Here is a 27,956-nt window from a genome sequence, read left to right on the forward strand (position 1 = left end):
AAACTTTGATTTAAACTTAAATGTGTTTTTAAATGCATCATAACTAAACACTCTAAACTATCCAATCCATGAATCTATTGTTTGGAAACAGCAGTTAAACACAACCTTTTGAGCAAATCCAACTGTCACATTGAATGAATGAATTAGCTTTATTGTCACATGTACTCAAATGAGCACAGTGAAAGGTTTATAAGTCTCCACTTACAGCATCATCTCAAAAAGGTATCCAGGCACAATCCTTAGTTACAGAATAGGGAAATGAAAAAACGAAAGTTACCTTACAGCTATATACAGTATAACCATAGGTCAGAAAAACATAAAGTTAAAAAGACAAACATCACAGTCTCTTTCCAAAGGCTCTCGGCAGCAGTCCAACATAGGGGGCCTCCATGCGGTCTGACTGCTGGCTGCCAACGCACTCTGCACTGGATCACTGGTCGCCGACATCCCCTCTCTGGCTGCTGGTGGCTGGCATCCCTGTTCCAACTGCTGGTATTATCTGCTGACTAAACTTCAAAGACCGGCTCCAGGAATCTAAGGCTGAGAGAAGGGAGAGAAGAGCAATCTAAAACAGAATTTTGGAAGCATGGACATTAAGTACTTGGATAAGTAAAACATATTTTGTTACTGTTTTATCATTGTTTTATACTGAGTAGATATAGTGTTTTCCAGTTGGTTAGGGACTGTAACATCAGTCAACAGTCCAAAGGTAATGGCAAGTGACAGCCTTAAGACACTTTTCAACTGTCTCCTCACATTCACCCTGAGATGTGACTTCAAGTGGAAGCTGATGAAGGTGTCACTATGGAGCTCATGATGCTCACATTTCCTTGCCAACCCTGCCAGAAAGTTATCCGGTGAAGACTAGAACTAAAGCTTGTTTTTATACACATTTATAAGTTTTTATGTTCAATTACACATTACAGCAAGCCTCCTAACCCCAGTAAAAGTCAATGACTTTCTACCAGTTATTCAGATTCACAGTTATAGCACTGTGCATGAGCCCAGAGACTGGTAAAGGCATCTGCAGGACAAGCATTAATTAATAGAATGTTATTATGATCAGTTCCTGGATGAGGTTCCCAATTTACAGAATATTCCCAATTGCTAAATTCTTGGGTGTGATGGATGCATTGTAGATATTTAAGGTGTTATTTCAAAATACATAGAATAAACTGGAAGAAAATTCCAAAGAGAGGAGCCACCAACTGTGGTTAGCTAAACAATTTAAAGAAAGTATCCAATTTAAGAAAAAGCATATGATTGTACAAACATAAGTAACGGTCAGAAGATTGGACTGAATATAATTAAGAGCAAAGAATGACGTAAAGAGTAACAAGGGGGGAAATTAGAGTACAAGAGAAAGCTAAATTGAATATAAAAACAGAAATTTAGTTTTTATCAAAAATATAGTTTCGATAGATGTTTGAAAAAAAATTAAGTGAGCATTGAATAGTGGTAAGGAAAAGCTGAGGAACTATAGTGTTAGGTAAGGTGTTGGAGGGCATTCTGAGGGACAGGAGTTACATGATTAGATTACTTACAGTGTGGAAGCAGGCCTTTCGGCCCAACAAGTCCACACCAACCATCTGAAGGGCAACTCACCCAGACCCATTCCCCGACATGTACCCCTTCACCTAACCCTACGGGCAATTTAGCGAAGAAGGTTACTTCAGATTACAACAGGATCTTGACCAGATGGGTCAATGGGCTGAGAAGTGGCAGATGGGGTTTAATTCAGATAAATGCAAGGTGCTGCATTTTGGGAACGCAAATCTTAGCAGGACTTATACACTTAATGGTAAGGTCCTGGGGACTGTTGCTGAACAAAGAGAGCTTGGAGTGCAAGATAGCTCCTTGAAAGTGGAGTCACAGGTAGATAGGATAGTGAAGAAGGTGTTTAGTATGCTTTCTTTTATTGATCAGGGTATTGAGTACAGGAGTTGGGAGGTCATGTTGCGGCTGTACAGGACATTGGTTAGGCCACTGTCGGAATATTGTGTGCAATTCTGGTTTCCTTTCTATTGGAAAGATGTTGTGAAACTTGAAAGGGTTCAGGAAAGATTTACAAGGATGTTGCCAGGGTTGGAGGATTTGAGCTATGGGGAGAAGCTGAACAGGCTGGGGCTGTTTTCCCTGGAACATCGGAGGTTGAGGGTTGACCTTATAGAGGTTTACAAAATCATGAGAGGCATGGATAAGATAAATAGACAAAGTGTTTTCCCTGGAGTGGGGGAGTCCAGAACTAGAGGGCATAGGGTTAGGGTGAGAGGGGAAAGATATAAAAGAGACCTAAGGGGCAACTTTTTCACGCAGAGGGTGGTACATGTATGGAATGAGCTGCCACAGGAAGTGGTGGAGGCTGGTACGATTGCAACATTTAAAAGCCATTTGGATAGGTATATGAATAGGCAGGGGTTGGAGGGATATGGGCCGTGTGCTGGCAGGTGGGACTAGATTGGGTTTGGATATCTTGTTGGCATGGACGGGTTGGACCGAAGGGTCTGTTTCCATGCTGTACGTCTTTATGACGCTACAATAACAGGTACTCTGTATCAGTTTTCATTATAAATAGTAAGGGTCACATCCCAGATATAGCTGTGATTCAGGAAATATAAATTAGGGAGGAACTCAAGATTAGTTCAATAACAAAAGAAGGGGTAATAAGCAAATTATTGATACTTTTGGTTGACTAGTCTTCAGATTCTGATAGATTTCATCCTATGGTATTGAAAGAAGTTGCTATTGTGATTGTTGATTTCAATTTTACAGAATTCCTTGGTTTCAGGGAAGGTCCCATTATATTGGGAAATAGTGAATAGAACTCATTTACACACAAAAGGGTGGAGACATAAAGCAGGAAACTACAGACCAGTTATTTCAACATGTGTCATATATGATCAAAGAAATTATTAAAGATATTACAACAGGGTGCTTAGAAAAATTCAAGATTATCAGGCAAAGTCAACATAATCTTTGGAAGTGAAAGTATATCTGGCCAATTTCTTGGAGTTCTTTAAAATGTGTGTTGTGGATAAAGGTGAACTGGTGGATGTACTATACGTAGATTTCCAGAATATATTTGATTAGGTATCACATGAAAAGGTATTGTGAAAAACAAAAAGCAGAGGTAAGATATTGGCATGGATTGAAGATTGGCTAGCTAACAGAAAATAACAGGCATATAGGTCATCTTCTGGTTGGTAAGATGTAACAAGTGATATGTCACAGTGATCAGTGCTGGGCCTCAACTTCTTACAAAATGTATAATCTACAATATATACAAATGTACAGATAAACAGACTGAAGATATGGTCACTAAGTTTGTGATAACACCAAGATAGATAAGAAAATAATTTGTGATGAGGATATAGGGAGAGTAGAAAGCGATATAGATAGATTAAGTGAGTGGGCAAACATCAATCAATTGATTTGTAATGTGGGAAAATGTAAAATTGTTTATTTGGCAGGAAGAAAGAAAAGAAGCACATTTACTGAATGCTGAGAGATTGTAGAATTCTAAGATGCAAAGTGATCCGGGTGTCCTAATGCATGAATTGTAAAAGATTAGTGTAAAGGAACAGCAAGCAATTAGGAAAATTAACGTAATGTTCCTGATAATTGTGAGGGCAATTTAATGCAAAAGTAGGGAGGTTATGCTTCAATTATGCAGGGCACATCTGGGGTTGTGGGTGCAGCACTGATCTTATTTAAAGATGAATATTTATGCTTTGAAAGTATTTCAGAGAAGGTTTACTAAACTAATGCCTGGAATTGATCCTGAGAAGTCTCGATAGAATCGATGTGGAAAGGATTTCCCCTCTCGTGAAATAATCCTGAACTAGGGCTCACTGTTTAAAAATAAGAGATTGTCCATTTAAGATGGACAGATGTTTCAGAGGGTCATGTGTCTTTGAAACTACCTTCTTCAAAAGACAGTTAAAGCAGAGCCTTTGAATATATTTAAGACTAAGGTAGCGAGGTAGATAAGCAAGAAGGAGCAATGTTATCACGGTAGGCAGGAATGTGGATTATGGTCATACTGAATGGCAGAGAGGCTTGAGGGGCCAGGGGGCTTAAATGCTGTTCCTAATTTATATGCTCGTTTGTCAATTAAGAAGCATCCACATGTAAACCAAGACTGACAACTGTTTTTCAAGGTTTACTATCTGGAAAATTCCTGTCTTCTTTTCCTGTCCCCAGAAGGATAATCTTGCCTTATCTTGACCCAAATGTCTGAGTTTAATATGCTTCCCTTGGATTCCAAGAAATTGTTGTTGATTGAACGTGGCACGGTTCCTTAGGGTGTTCCATTCAACGCTTACTTTTGGCTCTCCCACCTTCCCTTAACCAACCTCCTATGCAGACACAGGTATTACTTTGAATCCCATTATTTTAGGTTTCAGTAACTATCTTTAACAAGAAACATGAAATAACTCCACACAGACTGGTATCCTGCAATCAAATCACGCTTTATTGACACATGGGTAGTACATGATCTAAATAGATCAGAGCCAGCTCCTAGAGTAAGCAGGACCTCTGACACTCCTATTTATGTCTGTCAGCCAGGACTCCCTGATTGGACCAGATGAACAGCCCCAATCAGGAAACTCATTTTCTATGACATCTACCTGGCTGACCTCAATACAATCACTACAAAGCCTTATTACAAAGTAGTATAATGATATAGTGCCCTTTATAACACAAAATGTTCCAAAGTCCTTGGCAGCCAATGAATTGTTTTTGATATGTTATAGTGTGGGAAACATGGCAGCCTATTTACACACAGAAAACAAACTCAAAATGCAACAGCAAGCTAAGATGTTTAAGTGCCGTAAGTTGAGGATATATTGTCCAGGACATCAAGAACTTCCATCTCCTTCTCAAAATAGTTCAATGAATCTTTTGCTTGCATCCAAGAGCAATTAGGTTTAACCTCTGAAAGGAGAGGTGTCTCTAAGTACTGGAGCATCATATTCAAATGATGGGCTAAAGTCTCCATAGTGGGGTAGAAACTCACAACATCCTTATTCAATGCAAGAAATGTTACCACAAAGCCACTGTTGACAAAGTTTTCTCAGAGTTTGAATGTTCCTTATCATATGGCCTTCCATTTCCTCATTTCTTCAGAAATGTTGAATAGATTTCTCAAAATCACATCCTTCTATCTGGTAAATAATAGATTACTTTTATGCAATAAATCCTAAGTTTGTGTCAGAGAATTATTTACGTTATTTTCTTATATCTTGATGTTAGATTGATATGTATGAATTCACTTTTTTTAAGCACTGTTTGTTAGCTTTTTATAAATTTCTAGCTGGCCTAAAGTTTGGCTCCACAGGCTTGTGACATGCTAAAGTATTTTCCCCTTTTTCAGTGGTGTTATTTCAAAATGGATATCTTCATAACTTTGCCCTTTTAGCACCTCCGCTGGGGAGCTATTGTATTAAAGGCCTATTTCTAACAATTGCTTTATACAAGCAAGTTAGAAGCGTGGAACTGGTGAACTTGCACATGGACATAAACTATAAAGACATCCATAACCTAGACAGTGGTGGAGGCTAGTACAATTACGACATTTAAAAGGCATCTGGATGGGTATATGAATAGGTAGGGTTTTGGAAGGATATGGGCCAGATATTGGCAGGTGGGACTAGATTGGGATGGGATATCTGATCGGTATGGACAGGTTGGACCGAAGGGTCTGTTTCCGTGCTGTACATCTCTATGACTCTATAATTGCTCTTAGGTGCAAGCAACTTTGGTTGATTTTCCACATGTTGTAATTCTGTTTGTGGTACCTAAAACAGCATTTACCACCTAGAAAGACAAGAACATCAAAAGCATGAGCAGACCACCATCTTCACGTTCTCTTCCAAGCCACATCTTATCCTGACTTGGAACTGTTTAATCATTCCATCACTATCATGGAAAAATCCTGGAACTTCCCAGCAGTGGGTGTACGTACACAAAATTAACTACAGCAGTTCAAGAAGGCAACTCACCGCAATCTTCTCTGGAACAATTAGAGATGTACAATAAATACCAGTGACATCCTTATTCTGCAAAAGAATAAACAAGAGCAATTTAAGAAGGAGCAATAAGTGCTGACCTAATCAATTAGAATTTTAATCCTCATTATCACATCTGCTTAACCATTGCAAGGACCATCTTCCCATATTAAAATACAACACTCAAAAATTAATCTTTATATATGATGAAGGGACATCAACAGGTAGCAATGAAAATAGGACACTCATATACAATAACACATATTCAGTACAAATGGTGCATGTACAGAATCTACATATATTCAGTTATAGTATAACCAGCTTTCTCAGGAAGGATGGAAAATAAAAACGATCTGGGTTACTCCCAGATGATACTTATTAATTGAAATTTGTCTGTAATTAGAAACTAGGTTAGCAACCCCATTGACTGTAGAAAATTAGATTTGAGTTCTAATAAATTCTGATGAGATGCTATTTAGTAGCGTTGAAGGTTATCAGTTAACATTGGGCCCACTTTGTTCCTTTCAGTGGCACAATTTGGTGAATGACATAAAATACTTATTGCAATTACTGGAATAAACCACAGGGACTGAGTAGCATTGTGAACTAGCCCACAGTTCATCGCTTGGATCCTGAATTTGAGTTTAATGCAGGTTGATGAGATGAGATTTTTCTATTAAAATCTACAGGAAATTGCAAATAGGATTTTGAGAAGGCTCAGTCTTGGTAGATACTGTGGCCCACAATTTGACATTAATTGGCATTAAATTCCAGACCAGTGAGCCTGACCTCGGTGGTGGGCAAGTTGTTGGAGGGAATCCTGAGGGACAGGATGTACATGTATTTGGAAAGGCAAGGACTGATTAGGGATAGTCAACATGGCTTTGTGCGTGGGAAATCATGTCTCACAAACTTGATTGAGTTTTTTGAAGAAGTAACAAAGAGGATTGATGAGGGCAGAGCGGTAGATGTGATCTATGTGGACTTCAGTAAGGTGTAGAACAAGGTTCCCCATGGGAGCAAGGTTAGATCTCACAGAATACAGGGAGAACTAGCCATTTGGATACAGAACTGGCACAAAGGTAGAAGACAGACGGTGGTGGTGAAGGGTTGTTTTTCAGACTCGAGGCGTGTGACCAGTGGAGTGCCACAAGGATTGGTGTTGGGTTCTCTTCTTTTTGTCATTTACATAAATGATTTGGATGCAAGCATAAGAGGAACAGTTAGTAAGTTTGCACATTACACCAAAATTGGAGGTGTTGTGGACAGTGAAGAGGGTTACCTCAGATTACAACAGGATCTGGACCAGATGGGCCAATGGGCTGAGAAGTGGCAGATGGAGATTAATTCAGATAAATGCGAGGTGCTGCATTTTGGAAAGCAAATCTTGGCAGGACTTATACACTTAATGGTAAGGTCCTAGGGTGTGTTGCTGAACAAGGAGAGCTTGGAGTGCAGGTTCATAGCTCCTTGAAAGTGGAGTCACAGGTAGATAGGATAGTGAAGAAGGCGTTTAGTATGCTTTTTTTTATTGGTCAGGGTAATGAGTACTGGAGTTGGGAGGTCATGTTGCAGCTGTACAAGACATTGGTTAGGTCACTGTTGGAATATTGCGTGCAATTCTGGTCTCCTTCCTATCGGAAAGATGTTGTGAAACTTGAAAGGGTTCAGAAAAGATTTACAAGGATGTTGCCAGGGTTGGAGAACTTGAGCTATAGGGAGAGGTTGAATAGGCGGAGCTGTTTTCCCTGGAGCGTCGGAGGTTGAGGGGTGACCTTATAGAGGTTTACAAAATTATGAGGGGCATGGATAGGATAAATAGGCAAAGTCTTTTCCCTGGGGTGGGGGAGTCCAGAACTAGAGGGCATAGGTTTAGGGTGAGAGGGAAAAGATATAAAAGAGACCTAAGGGGCAACTTTTTCACACAGAGGGTGGTACAGGTATGGAATGAGCCGCCAGAGGATGTGGTGGAGGCTGGTACAATTGCAACATTTAAGAGGCATTTGGATAGGTATATGAATAGGAAGGGTTTGAAGGGATATGGGCTGGGTGCTGGCAGGTGGGACTAGATTGGGTTGGGACATCTGGTCGCTATGGACTGGTTGGACCGAAGGGTCTGTTTCCATGCTGTACATGTCTATGACTCTATGACTCATCATTTTCAGAAATAATTTAAGAAGAGCTAATGCAGGTAATGGAAAAGACCTCAGGAAGTTAGATAAAAATGTTCAGTATCCAGGCTCAGTGATAGCAGCAGCAGGATGCAGAAATTGGGCAAAAGCCTCAGCCCCTCCTGTCACAACTTCCAAGAGGTAGGGAGTTGACTGCTACCAGCTGGCTGCTCCTTGGTGGAAGCAAGAGGTTGGGAGAGGTCTGTGAAAAGGTCCTCGCTCAAATCTAAAGTGATATTTGCTATAATCCCCAGCCCACTCATCCCTGTTCAGAATTGGAATGACCAAAATGTTTTTCTTATTTGCTTTGTTGCTGACAACAACTTCAAAAACGGCCATTTAAATAAGGTAATGTTGGTGCAATTACAGTCAGTCTGTACCAGCAACAGAAGTGCCATTGGACTTTAGGATTTTATATCAGCTGACCTACAAACATCTAACACCCCCACTGGGGGATCCTGGCTAGCAGCCTTTTACATTCTGTTGGGCCTTTAGCTGAATCCAAGGTTATATAACAGAGTACTGAGCAGCTTAATGAGTTGCACAGCCTTACAGAGCTAACTACTAAACTTCTAACAGCCAGCCGTTGAAGTAGGAAACCAGATACCAATATTTTACTTGATATTAAATTCATTTACTTAACTGCAACATTACAAATTTCTCCTTAACTGACACACAGTGCCCCACAAGTACTTCTTTAACTGTATATCCTTGACCTTATTGTACAATTAAGATGCCATTAAAATTTTTTCTTGTTTCCTTTAAAACTTTAGGGCACACAAGGAATATTTCAAAACATATCAAAGAAAAAGAAGACAAATGATTTTCTGTGTTCTGTACCTCACATCATAATACAAGATATTCCTCTACTAGGATCTCCCAAAATCTGTCTATGCAACCATTCAAAAGCTCACCAGTGATGGCTTTTATCCACATATTTTGTTTTCGAGCTTTCTTTTTTTTCTAGCACCTTATTCCCACGATCAAGATTAATCCTTAACCTCACTTCAGTCATTCTCTTTGTCAAATATGTGTATCTTAAAAGGAGCAGTTATCCATAAAATGTTCAGTGCACAAGCTATTCTCAGAATGCCCCTTTATATGATTAATTCCTTCTGGGTTAGTCAGGGTTGGAAATCTGAGTGTACACTGCTTTAAACTTCATTTCTTTAACTTCTTATGTGCCTTCAACACTTCTCTAATAGTGATATATTTTAAAATGCTGTTTAATTTTAATACATTGGAGCACAATTCTTCGCCAATTAAACTTCTCAACCATCTGCTTCTTCCCTAGTTGTAGATCTTTTTGAATCCTATTAATATATTCTAGGTTTAACTGTTGATTCAGGGGTATTCCCAACTTAGTCTGCCTAATATTAAAACCTGTGGACAGCCAGCTACTGACCAACTTGGGCACTGGGAAGAAAGTTAGGAGAATCACATTAAATCAGCAGGAAAACCAGACTTCCAATGATGAAATTAAAAATTCCTATTTTCCAACAATATATTGAATGGCGAGTTGAGATTCTTACCAATGAGTGATGAGAGGCTTTTTCATTCTTATTCTCAATATTGGCTCTTCTCACCTGATGTATATGCAGTTTCCCATTCCCTCAACAACTCCAATCCCTCCACCCCACCAACTAAGCACTACCACCAGGGCACATTCCATGGGCAGGGACTGCATGCAGGACATCCAGTCCCCATTGAGAAAGTGGTGTGCCAATTTCCCCTCTACCCGACATGTCTGAGACAATTGCCAAGAACCGTGCAGGGTAGCTGCAGATTGCCAGCACCTGACTGGGCACATGACTAGGCTTTTTGGTTTGATTTATTATTGTCACGTACTGAGATACAGCAAAAAGTATTGTTTTCTGTGCTATCCAGACAAATCTTATCTTAGGTAAATACATCAGGGTAATAGAACAGAACACAGAATATAGTGTTACTATAGGTACAAAAGAAGTGCAGAAGAAGAGCAAGTCTACTATGTGAGAGGTCCGTTCATGTCTGATTACAGCGGGGAAGAAGCTGATCTTGAGTCTGTTGGCACGTATTTTCAAATTTTTGTATCTTCTGTCCTATAGAAGAGGATGGAAGTGTGTATAACTGGGGTGCGAAAGATCTTTGATTATGTTGGCTACATTCCTGAGGCAGCAGGAAATGTAGACGGAGTTAATGGAAGAAAGGTTGGTTTTCATGATGGTCTGAGCTGCATTCACAACCCTCTGTAATTTCTTGTGGTCTTGGGCAGAGCAGTTGCCATTCCAAACTGTGATGCATCTGTTTAGGATGCTTTCTATGGTGCATCTATAAAAATTGGTAACAGTCATTGTTGACATGTCCAGTTTCCTTAGCTTTCTGAGGAGGTAGAGGTGTTTGTGTGGTTTCTTGCCTGTAGCATTGATGTGGATGGATAGGCTTTATAGGTGACATGGTACCAGGAATGCTGGAGATCCCAGCAGTGCCCAGTACCTCTGCCTGTGGTGAGGGGAAAAAACACAATCATTGGGATGCAAAAGGGGTGTAAATACTAAAGCAACTTTGGGAAAACAGTGTGAGAAATTTCACTAGGACTTATGGAGAGAAACCCTCCATGACACTTGCCAAAATTGCCAAAATTCAATGCTATATATTTAATAGCACCTGGGATCTGACTTCCAATTACGAATTCCATTATTAAGCTTACCTATCACTAATCTTTCCCAGAAGCAACTTGCCCACATTCATTAAGAAAATGCCTCAAGTTATCATTCGCAGTTCCAATACAACATTGCTGGATCGGCTTTTAGCTGAGTACAAGTTTTTAGTAGGAGAGAACTAATGGAAAAATACCACATCCTGTATGCATTTATCCCATAGATACCTTCATAATTTAACATCTGTTTCTTCAGCTCCTTCTGGAGGCTTTGAATATACTTCCTTTTGAAACTGGTGCCCTTGCAGAAAATGCTTTTTTTTACATCAATGGCTGTACAAATTCATTAGTGTCTTGCTAAATGTGCTAGGAAAATCCGAAAACTTGTTTTCTGGCTGTTGGAGAGTCTCTGAGAGAAAGTGAGGGCTGCAGGTGCTGGAGATCAGAGCTGAAAATGTGTTGCTGGAAAAGCGCAGCAGGTCAGGCAGCATCCAAGGAACAGGAGAATCGACGTTTCGGGCATAAGCCCTTCACTCCTTGTCTACCCTCACTCCTTGTTGTCCATTTGTTTCTCAAGTTTCGTAGCAAGTTTGGCCTTGGTTCCAAATCATAGAATCGCAGACACGTACAGCAGGGAAACAGATCCAGCAAGGTTTTATTGGAACTGTGAATGATAACTCGAGGCATTTTCTTAATGAATGTGGGCAAGTTTCTTCTGGGAAGCTCTGAAGCTTTTGAAAAATTGGTGATAGGTAAGCTTAATAATGGAATTCATAATTGGAAGTCAGACTCCAAGAACTATTAAATACAAATCAGATATCCTAAACTAATCTACTCCCATTTGCCAGCACTTGGCCCATATCCCTCTAACCCTTCCTATTCATATACCACCAAGATTCCTTTTAAATGTTGTAATTGTACCAGCTTCCACCACTTCCTCTGGCACCATCCTCTGTGTGAAAAAGCAGCTCCTTGGGGCCCTTTTAAATTTTTCCCCTTTCACCCTAAATCTATGTCCTCTAGTTCTGAACTGGAAGGAAAACACCCTGTCTATTTACCCTATCCATGCCCCTCATGATTTTATAAACATCTATAAGCCCCTCAGCCTCCAAACTCCAGGGAAAACAGCAACAGTCTTTTCAGTCTCTCCATTAGCTGAAACCTTTGAACTCTGGCAACATCCTTGTAAATCTTTAATGAATCCTTTCAAGTTTCACAACATCCTTCCTGTAGCATGGAGAACAGAATTGCGCGCAATATTCCAGAAGTGGCCTAACCAGTGTACAGCACAGCCACAACATGACCTTCCAACTCCTTTACTCAATGCTCATTGCACTGACCCATAAAGGAAAGCATACTAAACACCTTCTTTACTATCCTATCTACCAGCAACTCCACTTTAAAGGAACCTGCACTCCCAGGGCTCTTTGTTCAGCAATACTCCTTAGGACCTTACCAATAAATTTATAAGTCCTGCCCTGATTTGCCTTTCCAAAATGCAGCACGATACATTTATCTAAATTAATCTCCATCTGCCACTCCTTGACCCATTGGCCCATCTGATCAAGTTCCTGGTGTACTCTGAAGTAACTTTCATCGCTGTCCACTACATCTCCAATTTTGAAGTCATCTGCAAACTGACTAACGGCACGGTGGCTCAGTGGTTAGCACTGCTGCCTCACAGTACCAGGGACCTGGGTTTGATTCCACCCTCAGGTGACTGCCTGGGTGGAGTTTGCACATTCTCCCCATGTCTGTGTGGGTTTCCTCTGGGCGCTCTGGTTTCCTCCCACAATTCAAAGATGCGCAGCTTAGGTAAATTGGCAATGCTAAATTGCCCATGGTGTTCAGGGATGTGGAGGTTAGATGCATTAGTTAGGGGTAAATGTAGAATAATAAGGTAGGGGAAAGGGTCTGGGTGAGTTTCTCTTGGGAGGATTGGTGTGGACTTGTTGGGCCAAAGGGCCTGTTTCCACACAGTAGGGATTCTGTGAATGCATACCTCCAATGTTCACATCCAAATCATTTATACAAATGATGAAAAGTAGTGGACCCAGCACTGATCATTGTGGCACACCACTGGTCACAGGCCTCCAATCTGGAAGACAATCCACCACCGCTCTCTGTCTTCTACCTGCGAGCCAATTTTGTATCCAAATGGCTAGATCTCCCTGTATTCCATGGGATCTAGCCTTGCTAATCAGTCTACCATGAGGAATCTTCAAATGCCTTACTGAAGTCCATATATATCAGGTCCACTGCATTGCCCTCATCAATCCTCTTCGTTACTTCTTCAAAAAGCTCCATCAAGTTGGTGAGACGACATTTCCCATGCACAAAGTCATGTTGACTATCCCTAATCAGTCCTTGCCTTTCCAAATACATGTCAATCGTATCCCTCCAACAACATGCCCACCACTGATGTCTGGCTCACCGGTCTATAGTTCCCTTGGTTTTCCTTACCAACTTTCTTAAACAGTGGCACCACGTTAGTCAACCTCCAGTCTTCTGGCATCTCACTGGTGACTATTGATGATACAAATATCTCAGCAAGGGGCCAGCAATCACTTCACTCTTTTCCCACAGAGTTCTCAGGTACACGTGATCAAAGCCTGGGGATTTATTCACTTTTATGCATTTTAAGACATCTAACATCTCCTCCTCTGTAATATAGACATTTTTCAAGATGTCACCATCTATTTCCCCACACTCTATACCTTTCAGATCCTTCCCCACATTAAACACTGATGCAAAATACTCGTTTAGTATCTCCCCATCTGCTTCAGTTCCACACATAGGCTGCCTTGCTGAACTTTGAGGGGTCCTATCTCTCCCTAATTACCCTTTTGTCCTTAATATATTTATAAAATTGCTTTGGCTTCTCCTTAACCCTATTTGTGAAAGCTATCTCTTGTCCCCTTTTTGCCATCCTGATTTCTCTCTTAAGTATATTCCTCCTGTCTTTATACTCTTCTAAGGATTCACTCGATTTCTGCAGTTCATACCTGACACATGCTTCCTTCTTTTTCTTGACCAAAAACCTCAATTTCTCTAGTCATCCAGCATTCCCTATACCTACCAGCTTGCCCTTCACCCTTCCAGGAACAGTCCGTGGGCACTCATTATCTCATTTTCCAACAGTCCCTTTATCTGCAAACGTCTGCTCCCAATCAACTTTTGAAAGTTCCTGCCTAATACTATCAAAAATGGCCTTCCTCCAATTTAGAACTTTTACTTTTACATCCAGTATATACTTTTCCATTATTATTTTAAAACTATGAAGTACCATCAGGAAGTACTTTTTCCATATATATTCACTTATGAGGTAATGCTGGTCGTCCTTTAACTAGCACCCTTACATATACCCCAAATTCTTTCCAACTTCCAAGTTTTTTTCATTTTATTGCCTTTTACCCTTTCCTATCTAGCTTTGTCAGCCACTAGAGTTTCTCTATCATGAGGATCTTACTGCTTGCGGTGTTCCCCACCTATTCTTCGGCTCTTGCTCTTGTTTAACCACATCCCCTACCAGGATCCTTGTTCCTGCCTGAACTATTACATCTCAACCTGCCACCAGACTTCCTTTCAGAGGTTCTTGATCTTTTCCTTGAACTAAGATCAGCATGAAGCTCAACGTCTGACCTGACATTATGTTTCTTGACTTTCCACAATTTTTATCTCCTCCTTTCAATCATTCGATCTGATATTCTGCTCCTTGTCTTGCAAATTCAGTCACCTTTTGTATTTCCTAGTGTTGCTTCCTGCCCTTCCTACTATGATGACTCACTCGGTCCTCCTGGATGATTGATCTTTGTGACAAATGGCATCACTTGGTATACTCTTAGTCTGTTGTATTTCACAGCTGCTGTCTGCATAGGCACATCATTGGTCTTCATCATTTGTCCAGACTCCATCAGCGTGCAATCAGTGGCAGTAAGAATGTACGCTATATGGAATGTACTCTAACAGGTTGTAATTGCTTTCAGATGCTAGGTGACATCATCAGTGAGCCTCCAGTGAAGTGCTGGTGTTCTGTCCACTTTCTATTTATTTGTCTTGGTCTATTAGGGTGGGTGATATCATTTCCAGTTCTTTTTCTCAGAGATTGGTAAATGGGTTCCAAATCGATGTGTTTATTGATGGATATCCAGTTTCTAGCCTCTAGGAGTTCCTGTGCATGTCTCTGTTTAGCCTGTCCTAGGATGGATGTGTTGTCCCATTCGAATGGTGACCTTCTTCGTCCATTTGTAAGGATACTAGTGATAGTTGGTCATGTCTTTTGGTGGCTAGTTGGTGCTCGTGTATCCTGGTGGCTAGTTTCCTGCCTGCCTGTCTGAAGTAGTGTTTGTTGCAGTCCTTGCAGGGTATTTTGTAAATGACATTCATTTTACTGGTTGTTGGTACAGGGTCCTTTAGTTTCATCAGCAGCTGTTTCAGTGTGTTTGTAGAATTAGAAGAAACCTATAATATCATTAACCACATATTTACTGGCATAAATTTCATCAATGAATAAGAGAACAACAACAGGCTCCCCTTCCTACATGGAACAAACAGTCAATGGAGGACTGCAGACCAGCATCTACAGGAAAGCAACACAGATATTCAATGACAGGAACAATCATCTCAACACCCACAAACGGAGCTGCAGGACACTATTTATACTTCCACAACATATTGCAGCACCCAGGAACTACGAGAAGCAGAAGAAAAATACCTATACAGAGTATTCAAGAACAATGAGTACCCGATAAACATAGTATGCCAATCCTTAAACAACAAACCCAAAAAGAAGATACAACACACCCAGAGACTCTCATCACATACCATACATCAAAAACATCTTTGAGATGACTACCAGACTACTCCGACTCCTTGGCATCATGGTAGCCCACAAACCTACCAACACACTGAAACAGCTACTGATGAACCTAAAGGACCCTGCAACAATAACCAGCAAAATGAATGTCATTTACAAAATAGCCTGCAAGGACTGCAACAAACACTACATCGGACAGACAGGCAGAAAACTAGCCACTAGGATACACAAACACCAACCAGCCACCAAAAGACATGACCAGCTATCATGAGTATCCTTCCACACAGACGAAGAAGGACACCACTTCCATTGGGACAACACATTCATCCTTGGACAGGCTAAACAGAGACATGCACAGGAATTCCTAGAGGCCTGGCATTCAAACTGGAACTCCATCAATAAACACATCGATTTGGACCCCATTTACCAACCTGGAATAGAACTGGAAATGATATCACCCACCATAACAGACCGAGACCCATAAACAGAAAGTTGGACAGAACACCAACACTTCAATGGAGGTTCACTGATGATGTCACCTAGCATGGTGACGAAATGTCTAAGGACAAACCTACTGGCTCAGCAAGCAAACTTACAACCTGAACCTCAACCTGAGCTAAAGATCTTCTCAAAAATCATAATTACTTTAATAACTTAGTTTCTATGTTGCAAGATTATAGTTGTACCATCAGTGCCTCTACCTTTCTTGTCCGTTCTTTTTAGTCTTCCCTCTTAGAGTGTGCTATGTCCACAGGATTTAAATGCTTTTTTTTCCCAGGGGCAAGGTCTGTACTGACACTCTTACCCATTGTCTCTGGTCTTGTGGTAGGCTTCAAACATACTGGAATGCTGTGGTGGGTGCAATGGAGAAGATTCTGGGTGCAAGGGTGGAGAAGGACCCGATTTCTCTTCTTCTTGGCCTGCCCAGTGTGTTCCCTGCAGATGCGAATAAGAAAAAAAACTTTCAAAATCCTCACTTTAAGTGCAAGAAAGAATATCTTGCTGGGTTGGGTATCTGAAAACACCCCCGGGCCTGTCAGGTTGGTGGAAGATTGTTATGGAGCATATCTCTTTGGATTTTCTCACTAGTATAGTACCCCACAAAACTGAGAATTTTTATAAGACATGGCAGCCCTTTTTGGAATATCTGGACACAGCTTTAACTGCCACACCATCAAGGACTTTTATATAGCTGTAACGATTATGTTTTAAGAGTCCAATATCCAGGGAGGAGGAATTAGAGTCATAGAGATGTACAACATGGAAACAGACCCTTCAGTCCAACCCGTCCATGCCAACCAGATATTCCAACCTAACCTAGTTGGATTTGCCAGCATTTGGCCCCATATCCCTTTAAACCCTTCCTATTCAAATACCCATCCAGATGTCTTTTAAATGTTGCAATTGTACCAGCCTCCACCACTTTCTCTGGCTGCTCATTCCATACATGCACCACCTTCTGCATGAAAAGGTTGCTCCTGATCTTTTCTGAAAAGTCCACCTTAATAAATGCTATACTGTTAGCATGCATGGAATTTAGTTGATCTAATTGTAGCCCTTTCCAAAGTCTGGGGTTGGGGGTAATCCCACATGATGGAGAATATTTTTCGGATTCCTTCCAAAAATTAACTGATGGGCACTACAGACCCCAGATATCTGATTTTGTTTTGCATGTACTGGCTGTATTAAAGTAGTTGTCAATTAAGATTATTGTCCAGCATTTTGTTAATCATAGCATAATTTCTTTCTCAAATCTCATTACTAACGAGACTTTCTGCTATCATGTGCATTGCTATAACATTCTAATTTTCACAAATACTCCTGAAATACTCATTGGAACGTTCTCCTTCATTGTCTGTTTGGCATGTAATGATGATCCCCACCCATCTCTCTAATATGTTATCAATAATTTCACTGTAATCTTTTCTATAAATTACCACTAGACTAAACTTGGTCACTATGACCACAAAATATAAAAGATAAATCTTTATTCCTTAAAGTCTATTGCTACAGTTTAATTAGAATTTATTTCCAGTGGAAGACTTACTACTGTTTGCAATTTCATTCTCCTATACTTTTTAAAACTATTACAGTTTTTGTGAATATCCTCAAAGTTTACCACATTCCTCATTGAGTACGTTTGCATCCTTTCAGAGAATTTTCAATTTGTGACATGATGGATGTAAAATCTTTCAATGTGGTTTTGAAATAATCGGCTTCTTTCCCTGTAAATCCTCATCCCCAATGCCATTTATAATACCCTAATGATCTGCTTAAAAATGGTAGGCCTTCTAATGGATTGCAATAAAGTCGTAACTGTGTGAATTGCAAATCTACAGATCTCCCAAAGACAAATCACTTTATTGTACTCCATATCCAACTTAATTTGGTGCTTTTTAAGTAAGTGGTCAATTAAAAGTAAAGGTATATCATCAGACACTTTGTCGGTACTTTTGATGTGATTTACCAATGTTGTCTTGCACAGTATTACTATTCTTTTCGGTGATTTCAATGTATGGTCATCACTGATCCTAAATTAGTAGAACATCATATTTTTTGAAACAAGCAAAAATGTAAATTACTGGAGAAACTCAGCAGGTTGGCAACATCTGTGAAGCAAAAACAGTGTTAATATTTCAAGTCCAGTAATTCTCATATTCTTTGACCTTGTTTCAGTCTCCCAAGAATCTATGTAACACTTCAACTCTTTGGAGTTACACTCATTATCGAGAACTGTACAATTGAACAAATCTGTTACTCAATTTGATACTTGTTACTGGACATTTGTATAAATGATTTGGATGTGAAGATAGGAGATATTGTAGTACGTTTACAGATGACACCAAAATTGGAAGTGTAGTGGACAGGTTGCTTCAAAGTACAATAGGATCTTGATCAAATGGGCCAATGGGCTGAGGGGTGGTAGATGGAGTTGAATTTAGGTAAATGTGAGGTGTTGCATTTTGGAAAAGTAGGACTCATACACTTAATGGTAATGTTACGGAGTGTTGCTGAACAAAGAGACCTTGGTGTGCAGGTTCATAGTTCCTTGAAAGTAGAGTCACAGATAGATAGGATAGTGAAGAAGGCATTTGGTGGGAGGTCATGTTGCAGCTGTACAGGGCATTGGTTAAGCCACTTTTAGAATATTGTGTGCAATTCTGGTCTCCTCCTATTGGAAGGATGTTGTGAAACTTGAAAGGGTTCAGAAAAGATTTACAAGGATGTTGCCAGGGTTGGAGGATTTGAGCTATATAGAGAGGCTGAATAGGCTAGGGCTGTTTTCCCTGGTGCGTCGGCAGATGAGGGGTGACCTCATAGAGGTTTATAAAGTCATGAGGGGCATGAATATGATAAATAGAGAAAGTCTTTTGCCTGGGATGGGCGAATACTGAACTAGAGGGCATAAGGTTAGATTGAGAGGGGAAATATATAAAAGGTACCGAACAGGCAACCTTTTCATGCAGAGGGTTGTGCAGGTATGGAATGAGCTGCTAGAGGAAGTAGTGGAGGCTGCTCCTATTGCAGCATTTAAAAAGCATCTTGATGGGTATATGAATAGGAAGGGTTTAGAGAGATATGGGCCAAATACTGGCAAATGGGACTAGCTTAATTCAGGCTATCTGGTCAGCATGGACCAAAGGGTCTGTTTCCCTGCTGTACATCTCTTTGACACCATGACTGAAGGTTCTGGTGATCAATACATTTCTTTCTGATTGGATATTATTGTCTTCCTCTCCTTCCAGACTTTCTGTTTATATATCATGGTGAAATTCCTGTTATTCCACTCACAATAATATTTTGTGTCACATTTGAAGCCTCTATTACCTCCATCTTGTTTTTTTGGTGTTCATGCCTCTTCCATAATTGTTGAATTTCAGCTGCCTATTACAGCTAACAGAAGAGTTTTTATCTTCAGTCTTTCTTTACATGACAATTTGGGCCTCATACTCAAATGCATCAATGCTGCTATCGTTACATTGTCCATTTGTGCTGTTACTGCTAATTAGCCACTTTTTAACCATAAAAGTCACTAGAAATTAATACTTGCTTGAAAATTTTTTTAGAGGTGCAGATCTAGAAGCATGTATCTGTCTTTGAACCCAAATCCCATTGGCACATAAAGGCTATCCATGTTTAATGTTTGATTTATTTACTGTCAAGTGTATCTTGTTACAAAAGACAGTGAAAAGTGTTGTATAGTGTTGACACTCTCAGGCACCATGTTAAAACACAGAAAAATAAACCAAAACATAGAATATAAAGGCAGAAAAATGAAGAAATAAAGTGTCAAACTTTACAGTCTTTCTTGTTAAATGCTGCGTTACAGCCCATGGGCCTGGTGGCCTGGCATGACTCCCCTTGTTGTTGTGCCACTGTCACTGGAACAAAGGTTGGCACTTCTGGTGCCATCCCGCCTCCAAAAATGCTCTCGCCACTGAGTCCTCATTGGACTTGGCCAAAGCAGACGCCACCGATGCTAATGGGTGCCAATTCCGCCGCTGTCATGAATCTGATGTGGGCCCACCTTGTTGATGTGGCTGCTGCTGATGCCGCCAGATCTCACAATACGCCCAAACGCACCTCTGCTGCTATCTTCATGGATTTGCACTGAAAAAAGATGCTGCTGGGAACCCAAACTGCCACCAAATTAATCTCTGACACTGCCACTATGAGTCTGTGCTGCTGGGCTCACTTGAATCTGCGCTGTTGGGCCCACTTCAGTCCATGCTGCTGGACTTTCTCAAGTCCTCATTGTTGGGCCCACTCGAGTCAATGCTGCTGGGTCTACTTGCTGCTGATGCTGTCACTGCGACTGAGCTCTTCACTAAGAGGTACATAAAATAAAATGGAAGAGAAAACAAAAAGATAGGAGAGAAAAAAAGAAAATGAATCAAAAGCAGATGAAGTAGACGAGCCCTGGGTTCAGATGCTCCATTCCATCACTTTAAATTCCTGGCACAATCTGATAATTTGAAGGCAATTACAGATGTCGGGATTTTTACATGAAATTGTTGCAATCTCATATATATGTGATTAAACTCCAAGATGTAGTTTTCTTGGAAACATCATCCAGCTTTCTAAGTCTGTCAAAATCCAACCAAGCCTCATTGGAGGGAGCCTTTAGTCTTGAAAAGGTGAGGTAACACAGATGAACATATGAAATAGGAGCAAGAATTGACCATTCAATCCCTTGGAGTTTGTTCTGCCATTGTGTTTTGAGTTCTACATTCCTATCTAACCTTTTAAATTACAGAGTCTTCTGTTCTATGTTTTTCCATGAAATGTAAGGGAAATGCCAAATCTTTTTCATTATTCAGCTGTTCAGTTTCTAGTTCTGAAATACTTTGCAGTTGATCTTACTGCTGCCAGGAAGTGAGAAAGAAAGGGCCAGTTGTGGCTTTCTCTTTGTTAGACATGTAACTCATGCGTTGACTTTCTTCTCCATTAGTTATAAGATTCCACTTCACAAAATAGTGGTAGGAAACCATATACTGAAACGTAATACCTGGTTTCAGTTTTCTTTTTTCAAACACTCTTCATTTGCTGCCACCTCAAAACAAATTGATTCTAATTCGATTTGAATTGAATCTTCTATCTGAAAGTAAATCTTAGTTTCCCAGTTTCACTTTTAGAAGACCATTCCATGCTACCAATGTTAAAGAATTCCTGAGCCCATTTGTGAAACATGCACAATACTTCAGAAAAGAGTCTTTATTTCTTCAAACCGAGCTTGTTTCTCCATTCACATACACTCTCCCCCTCCTTCTGGCTGGCTCTTCATTATATACATCTTAATAACTATTTTAATTAACCTGGTCAGATATGCTCTGACACATATCTGGGACAGGCGGGATTTGAACCTGGACTTTCTGGTTCAGAGGTAGGGACATTATCAATGTGTTATCAGACCCCACATACATTATAATACAATTAACTAATTAATCCCAGCACCTATTTACTTTGTTACTTTTGACTCCTAACTATTTAGTACACTGTTATATACTAATTATATACCACTAATAGGGAGTTCAACTTCAAGTACTGTTTCTAGATTATTTCGTAGCTCTTGTAGTGTTGTAGATTCTAGTTGAGCATAAGCATCCATTTGCACTTTGATGTTTTTCTGGGCTGCTACTACAGGTTCTCTCACATCCTTGATCAGGTGATCACTCTTTACATAGGATTTGTTTAATTGGTTGCTGCAAATTAAGAGACAGGACTGCAGACGCTGGAGATCAGAGTTGAGAGTGTAGTGTTGGAAAAGCACAGCAGGTCAGGCAGCATCCGAGGACCAGGATTATCGACGTTTTGGGCCTAAGCCCTTCCAGAGGGCAGTGTTGATTTGGAGGTTTGGGACTGGGAAAATGTGGGTGGAGGGGAAATGAGGAAGCTGTTGAAATCCACATTTATCCCATGTGGTTGCAGGGTCCCAAGGCGGAATATGAGGCGTTCCTCCTCCAGGCGTTGGGTGGTAATGGTTTGGCGGTGGAGGAGGCCCAGCACCTGCATGTTCTTGACTGAGTGGGAGGGGGAGTTGAAGTGTTCAGCCACGGGTGAGTGGGAGGGGGAGTTGAAGTGTTCAGCCACGGGGTGGTGGCTTGGTGGGTGTGGGTGTCCCAGAGATGTTCTCTGAAACAATCTGCAAGAAGGCGTTCTGTCTCCCCGATGTAGAGGAGTCCAGACCGGGTGCAACGTATGCAGTAGATGACATTAGTAGAGGTGCAGGTAAATGTCTGACGGATGTGAAAGGGACTAAGGTATCAGCACAAGTCGAAGTCATACGATTATGATAAATCAGCCAGTACAGTTTGATCAAAAGCACTTCTCTAATCATCACTTTTTTAGTCAGAAAAGCCAACAAAAATTGCATGCACCATCATCTGCATTACAAGTTATCCATGGTACATGGTCAACAAAGTGAATGATCATTTATTAACAAAACTGTTACTTCAGTTTCACTTTCATTAGTTTCTACACATGCATTGCATGTATAATTTTTTATATCATGCAGGTTTTCTAATGGTGTGCGTTGTTGTTGGCTGTTTGTCTGGCATCTGCTCATTCCTGGATGATCCTTTGTGAAACATGCACGGCATGGTGAGTGTTATTACCATGGTAAACATTGTTGTTGATTCATTTCCATTGTGGGGAATACTGGACCTTTGGCACATATGGTCTTTCTCTACTTGGTGCAGATAATAAAATCACATGGAGTCATAGAGATATAGAGATGTACAGCACGGAAACAGACCCTTCGGCCCAACTCATCCAAGCTAACCAGATATCCTAAATCAATCTAGTCCTATTTGCCAGCACTTGGCCTATATCCCGCGAAACCCTTCCGATTTATGTACCCATCTAGATGCCTTTTGAATGAATTGTGCCAGCCTCCACCACATCCTCTGGCAGCTCATTGCACACATACACCACCCTTTGCATGAAAAGGTTGCCCCTTAGGTCTCTTTTATATCTTTCTCCTCTCACCCCTAAACTTATGCCCTCCAGTTCTGGACAGTCCAAACCAGGGAAAGGTCTTGTCTATTTACCCTATCCATTCCCCTCATGATTTCATAAACCTCTGTGCGGTCATCCCTCAGCCTCTGATGCTCCAGGGAAAACAGCCCCAGCCTATTCAGCCTCTCCATTAGTTCAAACTCTCCAACCCTGGCAACGTCCTTGTAAATCTTTTCTGAACCCTTTCAAGTTTCACAACATCCTTCCTCTAAGAGGGAGACCAGATTTGCACACAATATTCCAAAAGTGGCCTAACCAATGTCCTGTGCAACGCAACATAATCTCCCAACTCCTTTACTCAATACTCTGACCAACACAGGAAAGCATACTAATGCCTTCTTCATTATCCTATCTACTTGAGACTCTACTTTCAAGTGACTATGAACCTGCAGTCCAAGATCTCTTTGTTCAGCAACACTCCCCAGGACCTTACCATTAAGTGCCATTAAGTGTATAAGTCTTGCCCTCATTTGCCTTTCCAAAATGCAGCACATCACAATTATTTAAATTGAACTCTGTCTGACAGTCTTCGGCCCATTTGATCAAGATTCTGTTGTACTCTGATGTAACCTTCTTTGCTGTCCACTACACCTCCAATTTTGGTGTCATCTGTAAACTTACTAACTATATCTCCCATCTTCATATCCAAATCATTTATATAAATGATGAGAAGTACTGGACCCAGCACCAATCCTTGTGGCACACCACTGGTCGTAAGCCTCCAGTCTAAAAAGCAACCCTGCACCACCATGACTCTGTGTCATCTACCTTGAAGCTGATTCTGTATCCAAATGGCTTATTCTTCCTGTATTCCATGTGATCTAACTTTGCTAACCAATCTACCATGAGGAACCTTGTCAAATGCCTTACTGAAGTCCACTTAGATCATGTTCACTTGTGCCTTCATCAATCCTCTTCGATACTTCTTCAAAAAACTTAATCAAGTTAGTGGGACATGATTTCCCAATAGCTGCCTGCAGTGAATGGACATTTGCAATAGGTCTGTGATTGAAACAAAATACATGGTAGTTCATATTCAGCATGTATGATTGAGGTGACAACTGCTCTTGTTGAGAATGGTGAATGTTTAAACTTTGTCTGGCTTTTTAATGCTTAGCTTTGGCAGTGTTAGCAAAGTGAAATATGGCTTTCTGTCAATTCACGTTGATTTTGTCACTCCCTCCTGTACTACATTTCAATTCAGCAATTTTATTTTCCAAGTTGGAAGACTATTTGGATGTGGTATGACATTTATATTAGATTGGACTGCTTTCCATGCATTCAGTGGGTAAATTTAATCACTCTAAAATTGAACTGGGGGATGCGCTGGATTTGCTTGATTTTTGTTATGAGTTGTTTGGCAGTTTTCACTGCTATCGCAGCCTTTCTTATTTGATTGAGAAAAGTATGGGAATGATGTATGGTACTGAATTTCACAATTCCTTATGATGCACCTGAATTCTTCACTTATGAATTGAGTGCCATTGTCACTTTGTCACAATGTGATTCATACCAATTAAAGTGGGTTTTCAAGCAGTTTGCAATCCCGTTGGTTGTTGACCGCAGCTGGTCCAATTCCCAGTTGTCAGGATAGTATCAAATGGTGACAAGATAATCATTTCCTGTGCTGTTGAAGTCTACTCAAAGCATCATTCATGGTCTGTCTGTTATTTTGTACAATCTAAGCAGTTCTTTAGTTATCTTAGCTTAGCATTTGTTATGAGCATTGCGCTAGCTAATGTCATTCTTATCATTATTTAGGTTTGGCATTAGAGCACCTCTCCTGCCTTCTTTAGACTAGACTCAATTCCTGGATGGCTTGCTTGGATGTGCTTCAGCATTTATTTTCTCATCTCTTTAGATATAATGACTATGTCCTTTGTGTAAAGTGGCATATACATATGTTATTACTACACCAGTCCTATCATGGGCTGTATAACATGCATCTTCATCCTTGTTCTTTGTACCTTAATTCCTATGCTCTACTGATGCCTACACCCTATATCTGAACAATCTTTAAAGGCCTTAACCACTGGGTCTTCCATTATCCTTTGTGACACTACAGAATATTTAATTTATACTACCAAGACTGCTGGAAATGACTTTTTCCGTAATTCACATCCTCTAATCTGCTCTTTTGGCTATAGTATTTATATATCTGGTCCAGTTTAGTTTCTGATCAATGGTAACCTTCAGGAAATTGATAGTGAGGAATTCAGCAAAAATAATCTGCCAAATATTAAAGGAAGATAGTTAGATTCTCTCTTGTTCGAGATGGTCATTACCTGACATTTGTGTGGCCTGGATGTTACTTGCTGGTTGTCAGTGCAGGTCTGAATATTGCCCAGTCTTGCTGCATATGGACTGAGATTGCTTCAGTATCTGAGGCGCTGAAAATGATACTGAATATCATCCAATCTTCAGTGAATGTTCTCACTTTTGAACTTATGATGAAAGGAAAATCATAGGTGAAATGACTGTAGATGACTAGGCCTAGCAAACAAACCTGAGGAATACCTACAGCAAAGCCTTGGAACCAAGATGATTGATCTCCAACACAACTATCTACCTTTGTGTTAGGTGCGACTCCAACCAGTGGAGATTTCCACCCACTCCCCCCATTCCCAGTTTTGCTAAGGATCCATGATTGCACACTTGGTTCAATTGTCTTTGATATTAAGTATACTAATGCTCAAAGTATACAGGTGGTGGATGAATTCACTAGTGAGCCTGTCAGCTGCAAAGTTGGGAAAAAAAGTGAGCCGGTTATTGGAGGAACACAAGTTTCTTCAATACTCTCATTAGCTCCTTGCTTCCCCTCTATTTCTTTTATCTACCATGGTTTGTAATATGTAGATTGTTTGCAACTTTTGAAAAATTCTCCCACAAACTTGTAGTCAGCTTGTATGTTGAACGTAAGATGTGAACTGCCAGTGTTGGTGTTCACCAGCTGCCATGGGCATTCTGCTTAGCCTGGGCACATCTTGGTAACATTTCTATACCACCTGCTTTATCTTGTGAAGTGACTTAGAAAACAAATTTAATCTTAAACACGTATTCTGAGCTGAAAACTTGAGTCCAACTCCTAATTTATATATGGTCATAAACATGCAATTATTAGCTGAAAAATAGGGGGACCCTATTGACTCTATGTATGTTATTTCTCCATTCACAGTATTAGTGTTAAATCATTTAACTTTTCTGTGTTTTGTGAGTGAGTGGGTGTGTAATTCAGGGCTTTTGAAGAGGTATAGTTTAAGTCTCATTGTAGAAATCTTTACTTTCTCTTCGTTTTTGTTGAAGTGTGTATCAGTAAATAATTATTTTTCTGTTACTGACTTAACCCTGGAATGAATTTCCTTTGTCCAAATAGCAATCAGTTAGGAAAATTTGTCATTTTGGTGGTTTAATTGGATTTTATATATTTTGGGATAGCTTTTGCAACAGTGGGGCACGAATATTGGCACTCTTTCCAGAGAAATCCGAAGACTTCCCTGACTGTGTACTTGCTTAAATCTTGTTCCAATTCAATTTTTTTTCCTAAAGCTCCTTGGCCTGGATCGATAACACTTTCTGTCAGATCGTAGATAGTGCCCAATCTGCTGATCACTTCGAGCTTCTACTCTGGCATCCAAAATGTTTCACTCTTATACACACACTATTGTTTCGCAATAGCCCAAAATGCACTTTAGGTGCGTTTCAATTTTGAACCCATTTGCTCCCATGGACCGTGTATTATAACGGGGAGAAAGTGAGGTCTGCAGATGCTGGAGATCAAAGTTGAAACTTTATTGCTGGAACAGCACAGCAGGTCAGGCAGCATCCAGGGAACAGGAGATTCGACGTTTCGGGCACAGGCCCTCTCATTCCTGAAGAAGGGCCTGTGCCCGAAACGTCGAATCTCCTGTTCCCTGGATGCTGCCTGACCTGCTGTGCTGTTCCAGCAATAAAGTTTCAACCGTGTATTATAACAAATAGTGCGCAATCTAAATCTTGTCGCGTAAATATAAATGCTGATATTAACGTCTGTTGAGCCCGAGTAAATTTTGAATATTTAAGTTTTGCGTTTAATAAAGCATTGCAATTTCGGCCATTCATTTAGATGTTAAGGACTTTTGATCTGAAAAGCTGACCTATTTTAATGACATCTAAGTATTCTGAAACAGCTTGATCAATTCACATATTTATTAGTGGTTCTGAAGAAGGCTCACTGGACACGAAACGCTGTTTCTCCTTCCACAGGTACTGCCAAACCTGTTGATTTCTGTTTCGGTTGCAGATTTCCAGCATTCAGCAGCTCCCTGTTCGACGTGAGTTTTGAGTTGCCTTTTTCGCTTTGATTTCGGAACAGAGCTCCAAAGGTCTCAGTTGACGAGGGGCATTAGGACCGCGCGGAGCCACAGTTCGAAGCTCCCCCAGCGGAACCGCGCTGATAAGAACCACTGCCAGGCTTTTGACGTCAGTTACATTCCTGATTTAAACTGTCAAAGATGGCGGCAGGCGGCGAATGGAGGGGGTCAGCGATTTGTCGTCGTCGTGGTGGCGGCGATGACAATGTTGAAGACGACAGCATCAGCGAAGGTAACAACCCTGTCCACGGAGTATAACTCCTACATTTTAACTGTGTTGTGTCGCCGTCGGCTTATGGGAGGAATCCGGTCACATTTCCGACCGTTGCGTCCGGTTGAAAAAGTTCGTTAGCTGTCCTACCTCCGGCAAGATTTGAACAGCGTCGCGCGGTCAGGAACCCGCACGCGTGAAGGGAAAGTTTTTTTTGGGGGGGGAGGGGGAGGAGAGTGAGA

The 27,956-nt window shown here is 40.6% G+C and overlaps 1 protein-coding gene and 1 long non-coding RNA gene across 3 annotated transcripts in view; one reads left to right on the forward strand and one right to left on the reverse strand.

The window, feature by feature from the left end:
• Positions 1 to 136: 136 nt before the first annotated feature.
• On the reverse strand, positions 137 to 27,829 carry LOC122553010. 2 transcript variants are annotated; one of them, XR_006312589.1, is made up of 4 exons: positions 27,409 to 27,829; positions 25,440 to 25,598; positions 6,006 to 6,062; positions 139 to 540 (listed from the first exon to the last, which is right to left on the reverse strand). It is a non-coding gene; the product is annotated as an uncharacterized LOC122553010 (long non-coding RNA). The 2 variants fall into 2 exon arrangements; XR_006312590.1 differs by lacking the exons at positions 25,440 to 25,598; positions 27,409 to 27,829 and adding an exon at positions 16,442 to 16,481 and having other exon boundaries at positions 137 to 540.
• The window catches only part of atl2 (atlastin GTPase 2), a 115,810-nt gene continuing 115,497 nt past the window's right edge, over positions 27,644 to 27,956 (forward strand). Inside the window, exon 1 of the mRNA XM_043696415.1 lies at positions 27,644 to 27,735. Coding sequence (XP_043552350.1) covers positions 27,645 to 27,735 — 91 coding nt within the window. The 5' untranslated portion in view covers position 27,644. The remainder of the gene's footprint in view (positions 27,736 to 27,956) is intronic.

Source organism: Chiloscyllium plagiosum, chromosome 9 (genome assembly GCF_004010195.1).
Source record: "Chiloscyllium plagiosum isolate BGI_BamShark_2017 chromosome 9, ASM401019v2, whole genome shotgun sequence".
Classification (NCBI taxonomy): Eukaryota; Metazoa; Chordata; class Chondrichthyes; order Orectolobiformes; family Hemiscylliidae; genus Chiloscyllium; species Chiloscyllium plagiosum.